Source organism: Populus nigra, chromosome 5 (assembly GCF_951802175.1).
Source record: "Populus nigra chromosome 5, ddPopNigr1.1, whole genome shotgun sequence".
NCBI lineage: Eukaryota > Viridiplantae > Streptophyta > Magnoliopsida > Malpighiales > Salicaceae > Populus > Populus nigra.
The window spans coordinates 17855856-17867410 of record NC_084856.1 but is presented as its reverse complement, the minus strand read 5'-3'; the positions used below and the strand labels follow the sequence as shown (position 1 = coordinate 17867410).

At 31.9% G+C, this 11555-nt stretch overlaps 1 protein-coding gene across 1 annotated transcript; it reads right to left on the bottom strand.

The window, feature by feature from the left end:
- Window positions 1-6077: 6077 nt before the first annotated feature.
- Window positions 6078-10847, bottom strand: LOC133695403 (UDP-rhamnose/UDP-galactose transporter 4-like). Its single transcript, XM_062117382.1, has 6 exons — window positions 10600-10847; window positions 9422-9645; window positions 8364-8548; window positions 8066-8266; window positions 7527-7688; window positions 6078-6654 (listed from the first exon to the last, which is right to left on the bottom strand). The coding sequence occupies exons 2-6, from the start codon at window positions 9546-9548 to the stop codon at window positions 6325-6327; spliced, it is 1005 nt and encodes a 334-aa protein (XP_061973366.1). The 5' UTR covers window positions 9549-9645; window positions 10600-10847; the 3' UTR covers window positions 6078-6324.
- Window positions 10848-11555: the final 708 nt, after the last annotated feature.

Below are 11555 nucleotides of genomic sequence, written 5' to 3'. Positions count from 1 at the left end.
ATATCAATAAAAAAATTAATATTATTTTAATAAAAATAGCAAATCATAATTAATTTGATACTTGAAAATCTAATGATCCAGTTATTTTTTAAGTAAATCTTCAAATCAAGCCTTGCAATGATGCTTTTTATCAAATGGATTCTTCATTAATAATATCCTGTTTTTTTAATTCTCATCTTCATTAATTTAACCCTCCAAGCATGGAATGTTTTCCCTTTCTTAGTAGAAAAGAAGACACGTATGATTTGTTCTGGTTCAAAAATCTTTAATTTATCATTTAAAATAAAAGTTTATTCACTTTCAACCCCCGAAAAGAGCTACACCTTATAATGTATAGCATTAATCTGTGTCATTCTGAAGAAGAATAAAAAGATAGATATTGCTGGAAAATACACACACATATATTTTTCCTGAGCATAAAGGCACTTCTATGTAGCTGAATATTTGAAGTGAAAGTATAGCGTGGAAGAAGCAAAAAGCATATGTGAAAAAGTAATTCCCCAAGCAAGAACTGGAAATCAGTTTTTACAGTTATTTGGATCTTTCATCCGAAAGTGAATCTTGTTAACGACGTGTATCTCTTACTTTTTTTTACGTGTCTTACAAAAGTCCTTCGATTGTGTAAATCTGACTACTCGCGTCAGAGTCGTGACACGTATATTTTACGGCAAATGATTCTGTGTCCATGCACATCATTCGGATCCAGACAAGATTCTTGCCACGTGTATCACAGTCAGAGCGAGTGTACATGTTTTAAGGGGCCAGAAAGTACGGAGAGAGGATAAAGAAGGACAAAATAATATAACAGTTACTTGGAAGAAAGAAAGAAATTCTGGCTGTCACCGTCTCTCTCTAGGTAAATGGGGCGCATCAAATACTATCATATCCTCGAAGTGGGTCCTACTATTCCAAAAAAATAATAATAATAATAATAAAAGGAAAAACTTGAATGGGCACTGAAAATTAAGAGATGGGGTTTCCTTGATGAGGATTATGATGATGCGGGACGCTGGACCCACAGAGCTGCAATCAACACGTGCCAGTGTCCAGTTTGTGCTGACGTGTACCGATGACTGTCGTAGAGAGGAGAACAGAGCGTGTGTGATACGCACCATCAATCATTTTGACCATTTTAGTCACCGACAGCTTGGCCTACCTGTCACTGTTGAGTTCCTCTAACCCTGTACATAATTAGATCACGAGTTCTACTATTCCCGCTTATCTTCCCGATTATGATTTATTTTTATTTTAAAAAATCAATGAAGTATTTCTATCCACCTTCTGTTAAATTTTTTTTATTTGATGACCAGTCATTTTCTCGCTATTGGAACTCCAATTATTTTATTTCAATTAAGTATATAAACTCTAAATATTTTTTATTTTAATAAACCAGCTTTTTTATTACGTTAATCAAGTTCTTTAGTTGATCTTTTTATTTTTTAATGTGGGTTTTTTAAATACGGTTATTCTTAATTAATAAATTAAAATATTTTAAATTAAAATAAATCCTCTTAATACATAAACTCTTTTCATCAATGGTGAATCATCAAAATAACTAAACAAATATTTTATAATTAATTAAACCTACCATGGATACAATTAAATATTATCAATGTTAGGTTTAATTAATTATAAAACACTTTTTAGTTGGTATGTAAATGGCTCACAATTGATGAAAAGGTTTTACATTTTTAAGAGGATTTATTTTTAATTTGTTAGAATAATTTATTTTGATTTAAACTATTTTTATTTGTTGAGAATAGTGTTATTTTAGAGGGTAATTTTACCAAACAAATCCATATAAGATGATGAAAAAAATAACTAAAGTGCTTGGTTGGAATAATAAAAAAACATTGACATGTCCAAATGAAAAAGGATTAAAGTTCATATATATACTTGATTGACATGTCAAGGGCCAATGAAGCATGATCAAATAAAAAATAATAATGTGAGGTGGACAGGAGTACTTGATTGAATATTTTGAAAAAATCGATGTGCTAAAACAAAGAAAAAATAAATTCCATGTATTCAATTGAAAAATAGTGTAAAGTTAGTGTACTAATAGTGCATTTATCTCTCCAATAAACATATTAGTTTTGGTGTAATAGTATATTTTACCCCTAAACTATTAGGATTGTGGCAAAATAAGACCTCAACTGCCAATTTGTTCTAGTACTGCATCCTAAAATTATTATTTTTTTGGATAAATTAAAGCATGTTGTCGAACTTTAACTATTAGTCTAAGAATTATAAACGACATTGTTCTGAAGCATTTCAATTTTTTTAGAAAAAAAAATAATTAAAAAAATAGAGTGTTGCTCTTTTAAAAATTTGAAGAAACATAGAAGAAATATATATTTTTTAATTGAGTTGGCTCTCTCTTTATTCAAATTAAACACTAAATGACAATTCGTTTAGTCACTATTTTTTCTTTAAAAAAACTAAAGTAATAATTACAAAAAAAAAATTGTAGTTTTATTTAAATTTTACTTTCTCTATATACTTTTATAAATTACATTTTACATTCCTAATCAAACAAAAAGTTCAAATAAAATACTTTGTGAAGTATGTAAACTGTTATTGAATATGAAAACTACCTGAAAAGCATAATCTATAAGAGTATATAGGGAAAGTGAAATTCAAATCATATTTTCATAGAAAATTAAGGAAATAATTTTACTAAAATATAAGATTTTAAAAAACTGGAAATAAGGGTCTGGCTTAACTTAAATTGAAAATATTAAAAATAAACTAGATGAATAAAAAAAGATTCTTATTTTCATAGCAGAGAATTTGAAAATCAATTTATTCACATAAAATTTCACATATTAAAAATATACTAAAAACGGTGTTAAAATTACAATAGAGAATTTGATTACAAGAAAAAGTGAAAACTCTCTTAAGGTGCTCTTCACATGCACAAATTCTTTTATTAACGGTCGGATCTTAAAATTATAAATTCTCTTATTAACGATCATAAAACTTTAACCGTAACTTGATTTAATTTGATTAAAAAATGATTGTGATCATTTGTTTCATTGGTTTGATTTGAATGAAGGAAATGATTTTGATCCCTAACTTTCTTGATTTGATTTGAATTTCTTTAAGAGAACTTTCTAAGCAATTTTAATCTTTACTTATTTCTTTTCTTCTCTTTCTTCTAAGCTTGTATGCTTGTCGTGTTTGATTTGCTAGTTTTGTTGTATAGTTATAGACAAGACATATATAATTTACCTTAAATATCCTTTATCCAAGTGATATTTTATAAAGATTGATATAGAAATCACTTAAAACATCCTTAGTTTGAAGGATATTAAAGTAAAAACCATTAAATATATTTGGACAAAGTTTTTAATTTAATTTGAACCCAAACCTAATAAATTTAACTTACACCCAAAGTTTGAATAAATTCAATCTATTTGATCACAAAGAGCTTTGGGTCACGAGCACATGTAGAAATCTTAGTGTTTGCCAATTATCTCGGTGTTTTCTATTTTTTTTAATAAAAAAATTAAATTTTTTTTCTAATAAAACAATTTTTATTTTGTTATGAATGCAATACCTTCTCGTAGAAGTGCAGCAATCTTCTTGGTCTTTCTTTGCTTCAGATATGAGAAGTACAAAAGAAAGATGAGACTGTAAAAAGAAAAAAGAAAAGAAACCAATGCCGCACGGGAGAGAAGATGACTTCGAAGCAGAGCGACCCTACCAGAATTCTTCTGGTATGAATGCGAGAGAGAGAGAGATCCCTCAAGCGTAATGAGAATGGACAGAAGGCCCAGTTTACTCAGATTTCCTCGGCCTTCGAAATCTTGACCTAGAGCTAGAAGTTTGTCGCACACAGGCTTGTTTATTCTTGTGCTTCCAAAATAATGCGAGGAAGTTAGCATAGAAAAGCTCACCAATTCGTCGACTCTTTGTCATCTTCTAATTTTCGAGGAAGGCTTGAAGACGAAAAACCAGGATAATTACTAGCACAGTATGGGATTTGGAAAAGAAAAGGTTTTTGACAAGACATGACAGGCAGTTGTGCTGGGATTTTGGATATCATTAACTATTCAGTCAAAAAGTTAATTATCATGATTAAAAAAAATTCAAATAAGTAAAAAAAACACTATATTTAATACCTTTAATTATTTGATTGACAATTTATATTTCTTAACAATTTGAGTTTAGGTCATAGGAACTTCTCCTTGTATTATCTAGGGATGCAGAATAATTTTTTTTAACCTATTATTTCTTTATGCTGTTTTTACATATGAGGTGGGTGACTAGTTAGACCGCGCTACGATGCAAACTAGGTAAAATTTCACTTGATATAAAAAAATATTAAGTTAATGCCGGTGTTTTTAAATAAAAAGGAAAAATATGAGATCCATATTATTTACTTAACCGGTTCAATTAGCTCAGTTAATTTAATAATATGATTTAAAAAAAATATCGTAAATAGATTACCAAGACAGTTCAAATGTCATTGTGAAAGGCTCAATGCTGACCCCAAGAGAAGCCACACGGATCGTTAAAACAACAAAACAGAAAACAAACTAATTAAAATATCATGAGATAAACATCTCATGCTTATATTTTATAATTTAATTTCATAAAAAAATTTCTAAAAAAGATAAATTGAACAGAAAATGATAAATAAAAAGACCCTAGATAACTCAGGTTATTATCAAAATTAGTGAAAAATCCTATAGAAAGCAAATTAAAAAAATAACAGGATCTAATATTCAATTAAATAAATATTGAAGGATAAATCTAAAAAAAATATGAGCTTAACAAATGAAAATAAAAAAATAAGCAAACTCATGTGAATTTCATAAACCTAAATTAATCTTTCAAATTTGCATTCACTAAAATTCTAAACTCGAACTCAATTAAAAAAAACTCAATTTCCAATAGATTAAATGTGAAGAAATAACCAAACAAATCGTTGCTTTTATTTTTTGCAAGGTGGAAATCAAGAAGGAGAGAGGGAAAAAAAAAGATCACACGTACCAAACTAACATCCATTTGAAACACACGCTGAACCTAGACAAAGAGGAAGCTAAGGCTAATCTAACATCGCCATGGAAGCCACCGTATAATCACCGTATGGTATCCCATATGATGCACAAAAAGCACAGACATTTCACACGCTAGCGTGTGCAAGCCACATGCAAGCCAATTTTTTCTTAATAATATTTATACCAAGTCAATTACCGAACAACCCCTCCAAAAACCACATTATTAAAAGAAAAACCAATATAAAAAGATGCCCAGACCAAACCTATAAAGTTTGACTTCTAAAGGCAAATGTATCATTTAAATGACGATCAAGTAATTTTACAATAAATATACAAAGATCTTATTACCCCGTCTAATTTGTCAATAATTTTTTGACAATTTAAATAAGATTATTTTACTCCTAAAAAAAGGCTTAATAATTTTGAAAGGAAGGGCAAAATCACCCCTTCACTTTTATAATTCAGATTAAATTAACTCTTGATTCGTAGTGTTTAGGCTGAACATATATATATATATATATATATATATATATATATATATATATATATATATATATTATGATGCCAAACATAAAAGCCATAAAAAGATGATTAGCAAGGGCCAGACAATTAACAGGAGTGTCCTGTCACTACTACTATTGAAAGATGCACCCAATCCAATCATTAACAATTCCATTATTCTATAATAGGAAACTTGATGTCAAATCATGGTCTGCCTACAAATCCGTTGCCAGAATTTGCTCTCCTGGTCATCACTTTGCCAAGCATCCATAACCAAAGCTTCAAATGCAAACAGTCTAAACACAAGAAGGGATCTCTCCCAATCCTAACAAACCAAGACCCACCAAACCCATCACAATATCGTTCAAGCACATGCACATGTGCACCAGGTATCAATATCTCTTATTTTTAGCATTAACCAGCAACCACAGGTTTAGAAGAATTAGCATCAAGGTTAACTATTGACAGTGTATCAATATCTGCTTCTGTGGTTCAAGGGTGAATGTGGTATGCGAGTCTACAGCATAGATGCACAAAAGAGAGACCAAAAAGAGGGTGCAAGCTTGATTATATCAAAGGAAATAAATTACTATAGCAGATGATTGTGGACAACGTAACTTTGGGGAGTTAGCATCCCACTCGACAGCATCCTTTACCTGAATTAATTTAAGAACAAGAAAACAATCTATGATGAAAAAATTTAGTCAAGGACTATGATCTCCATGTGTAAAGAGTTCCTGAAATCAGCTGATATAAAATGCTGAGTGCACACGTGTCCGCTTCCTCTTTTCTTTTCCAACCTTTGACTGAAACCCTAAACCTTCTCATCCACCTCGGTGGATTCTGGCAACACATCATGTTTTTGTGGTTTGTTGCCATTCATTGATAGGCTACGACGCTCCTTTCCTCCGGGCTTAGATGAGGCATTGCCATACCAGATCATTCCTATTACTGCAATGATCATACCTATAACTACATGAAGATTGAGACCCTCTTTCCCAAATAAAATAAATCCCAAGATCAGGACAAGAATTGTCTTCATATGTCCAAGCACTTGGAATGACACAGCACTAAACCTGCCAATGCAAATGAATTGGCTGAGGTTTGTCCCTACTGCGATGCTGCACGACAGGAGTATGAACAACTGTAGGAAACAAAGAGCAAGTCAAATCATTTTAAGTAAAAACAACCGGCCACAAGCACCCATTCATCTTGAAAAGCTAGTCAGACTACTGAGCTTTTGAACATAACCATAATAGTTAAATAGCGAGCATTCAGCAAGGTGTACTTTAGTATCCACAAAACAAGTATCTATGCAATCATTTAATATCCAAAACACAATCACGCCAAATCCACAACCTAAATGTATGGGACATGAATAGATGTTGCTACACCACATTAGATATATTATACCACATTATATCAAAAATAACATTCAACAACTAGAACGTGAGTGCCTTTCTCATGTTTTCTAAAAATAACAGGAATGTCATAACTAGAAGTATCAACTTGTACAGTTCAAGTGTGAAGACAAAAAACATTCCTCCATGCTGTTTCTATTGTCAGGGATTACAAGACGTTCATTTTCTTTCCTTAAAGGCACTTCACCATATTGCTTACACGCAACAAAATTATTATTGTATCATTAAGATTGTTATGTATACAGCCCAAACACCAATATTTTCCCTTCGGGCTCCATTATTAAATTTGATTCTCGATGTCAGTTTAAACCATCCTCAACTTGACCCATCATAACCCATTGTCATTCCACATAGTACTTATCTGGGTATAAGCTAGATGCTTACACTTTCCTTTTGGGGAAACAATGATATAAGCACATACTCGGTCACTGTTTAAAGGCATACATGAGTTGCTCTTTTCATGGTCTTGTGGTAATCAAGCATTGGCTCGAACCCTCTGTGGGTCCTCTTAAAGTTCTCAATTTCAGAGAAAATTTATGAAATTAAAGCACAACTCAAATACCATTTCAAAACCAGAAAACATAAAGACACTTACAATGGATGTGATACTGTAGGCATAGGAATCAACTCTATTATTTGTCAACCAATAGTCCAAAAAGGGCCCTACTAACAGCAAAGATGCAGCTTGTGCAGGAGCAGTGTGCCCCAATAAGTTGAAAGATCCTAGAGAATACCTCCGTTGAAGAAAGTGTACATACTGCAGAATGTGAAATCCCAACAATGTTTAACAAAATATCGTATGCAAACAAAGATTAGAAATGGACAGAAACTAAGATTTGGAAGAATCAACAACACCTAAAACTCTCTGTACTGGAAGTTACCATGACAATTAACATGCCCCAACTGCACCCGTATTAGCATAAGATGGTGCAGGTTAAAAACTTGTTCTAAACTGACTAATTTATCTAATGAATGCAGTTAAATATATCCTCATAAATATGAAAGGAAAGGTACATGTTAGAGGAACCTGTACTTGTCCTGTTGTAGAATCAATTTTGAATTTAGCACTCTAAGCCAATTTCAGCTTTTAATGCCAATCATATGCAATAACGTGTTCAAAACAGAGTTACTTACATACTGCTGCAGGGAAGTGCTCCAAACTGCTATTACAGCAGCTATAAACCCTTTGGCATTAACACTCACATCCGTAACAGTACACACTGCCACACCAAGGAGAACTACTAATATGCTAAGCTTTGTGTCCCTTGAATACCGCACATTGTCCAAGACAACTTCCAGAAAACAAGATACTGGGATCATACTCAGCTTTGCGATCTGACAATAAATTATAAAAAAAATAATGTAAAATTGTAACTTCTAAAATTGACACAGTAGGGAACAAACAAACAGGTAGAAATACTTTGGAACTGACCTGATAAAATCCAACTGAGTTCCACATCAAACTCACATTCATTCCAACAATAGAACAGTTTGCAAACAAAACGAACTTCAGAAGATCAGGCAGTGGTAGATGGGAAGGCTGGATATAACCCAGCCACCTAAGAACAACAGTTAACAATGTTGTTGTGGCAAAATGCAGACCAGTTAATGTTGTAGCTGCAAGAAAGCATTAAATTAAAAAACCAGGCTTGACGCAAAAATTGAAGTTCTCAGGAGCTCTGCATTCTCCTCACTCCATGGTGAAATTCATAATTAAGTTCTTCATATTTCATAAGGAATGTATCCAAGTGAATTTTCAGTTTTTCAATTTGAACCACGGGAAATAAACAATGTTCAATCTGATTTCAATGATTAGTTAAATGAACAGGAATGAATCAGTGAGTACAGAAGATTATGCTGTTATTAACTTAATCATCTTTTTTTTTTTATATAAATAACTTAAATTTTTTTTTTTTAAGTCTTAAGCTGTATTATGCACAATACTAGAAACTGGTAAAAATATGTTCAATTCTATGTGTGCATTTACTAATAGGTGGAATTGCGGCACAAATGCACAATGTGAACAACTTGATTGCTTGACTGGACTCCATTCTTATGTTTCAGGAAATTATTAATTATGAACAAAGTATGTAAAAAAGTTTGATTCTAACATTTATCCCAGATTAGGTCCACATGATGGTATTACATTTTACAACAAAACTCACTTAAAGTAGGTAATAAAGCACCGGAATCCAGTATAAATTCTAATACAGTTATTTAATAGTAGCCAGCAGAAATGATATAGTGATGCCTGGCTTCCTATCCCTGCACAATTGATACATGCATGCGTTCATTCTACCTTCTTTGAGACTAATAAGAATATAATGTTATGCATTCTAAAGAAAGCATGGCCAAGACCAAGACCAAGACCAAGACCAGCAAGCCTTGTCCTAAGCACTTGGCTTAAACTACAAAATATGCAATCAATTTGATAAAGCAAAAGTCAGACAATGACAAAATATTTTGGGTAGATTGTCACAAGAAGCATACCAAAACTAAAACCATATGTAGCCATCAGGGCCTTATTGACCAGGATGATTCCAACAGATGTGACAACATTGAACAGCCATGAGGCTGCATCATCAGCCGCCTTCCTATCAGCCTTGGTTGAAGACATTTTCTTCTATGACTTCCAATTATCAGCAGAATCTTCACTGGCCGCTCTTCATGAGAGAAAATACTATAATTGGAAGGTTAAAAGCTATGTGCAGTATCTGTGCTCAAGGAAAAAAAAGAGAAAAATTAATTAGTTATGCCATGACATAATAGCATAAGAATGGAAACCGGTAGTTTGAACTGAAAACGCAAATTGTAGATGACAAAAAAATGCAAAACAAATGTGTGAGCACCCCACAACTATTCAAAGAAATGATGTGAATCAAATTAGTCATTCAATTACAGCTAAAATGTACAGAGCCTCCGTGAGTTATCGAAAACATTTTCATGGACACCCCTATATTAACCCATGAACTATAGGTTTTTGGATTGAGACCCCATTTGGAGTTTCCAATCCGAACACTCAATGAATAAGGTGGTCGCTTTACAAATTTTTTTTCTCAAGTTAATTCGAAGGAACCACTAAGGTGTGCATAAATAAGCCCACGACTACAACGTGCTGCTCTTTCTAACAGCTGATCCAGCACACTAATGTTGCCATTTCAAGCTGTCAATATACGTCCAATAAAACGTAACGCAACATAATGTAATGGAAGAAGAAATCACGCATCAACTCAAATCTACTGTAGGATTACATTACTTCAAATTTTATCATGATCTACCTCAAAATTATATATACCATTTTAGATTTCATTTGAACTAAGGTGCCTTAATCAAGCAGAGTACTGAAGAGACCAATATCCGTCAAATTTACTGTTAAATCAAGCAGAGTACTGAAGAGAACCCGACAAAGTCATCGATTTTTAATATCAAAACAAAAACAGATCAAAATCATAACAGCCAAGACACTTAGATCATCTCATTTTCAATTTCAGTGGATAAAACCCCAAATTGAAGCAAAACAAAATCACAAAATTGAAGCAGATCCAACCAAATTCAATCACAGATCAAAAAGTCAAGCTAAAAATTACTAAAAAGGAAAGCAATTCAGGTCAAACAAATCCAATCATGCCGATCATTACAAGGACCAGAATGAAGTAATTGGTATGTACCTGGAAAAGAAAGAGGCTTTCCGGGAAGGAATTGAGACTTCTCCCGGGAAACAAACGGAAAAACCGACAAATTTAGTTTCAGAGTTTAGAGAGAGGGGGAGGAGTGTGTGAGTAATAAGAATGGGCTTTTGGCCTTGAGGGAAATCATCAATATTTAAAGAAGTTCTACCGAGAGAGAAAGAGACTGTTTTCATAAAGGGAATTAAAAATCATCGGTTTAATTTCTTTCGTTTTCAGAGACAAAACCTACAAACCAAAAAAAGAACTCCTGATTTTTAATTAATTAACAATAAAATAAAATAAAAGCAGTCCTTCCGTTTTTATTTCTGTTCAAGGTCATGAAATACGTACCTTAGAGACAGTATTCCATACGAAAATATCATGTGTATTAAATGAAATTGCCATGTTAATCAAAATCTAGCCAGTATTCATGATTCACACGTATCTCATAGAACTAGAAATCTTGAATCTTTGAGTTTTGCTTCTTCTTCTTTTTGTAATTATTAATGAATATTTTTTGAGAATTGTTGGAGATTAATTTGAATATTACCAGTTTAGATTTTTCATTTTGTTTTATCGATTTAATTTGTGCATCCAAATATGGTCACTTGAGGTAAAAATTGAACATTGTTCAAGAAAGAAAATATTGAGATGGAGATTTTTTTTCCTTGCCATGATGGAAGGAAGGGAATATTCTTCTCTCTTTTTTTCTACTCCAGTAATAATTGCCACGTCAGTTGCTAGTCAAGGTTTGATAGATTAGAAATGGTACTACCTAGCTCCTAGATTTTGATTTTGGATGCACGTAATTTTGATAAATATTATTTTTTAAAATATTTTTTATTTAAAAATTTATTTAAAAAATTTATTTAATTTATTTTTAAAATTTATTATTAACATCAATACACGATAAAAAATTATTAAAATTAAAAAATTAAAACTTTAATATAAAAAAT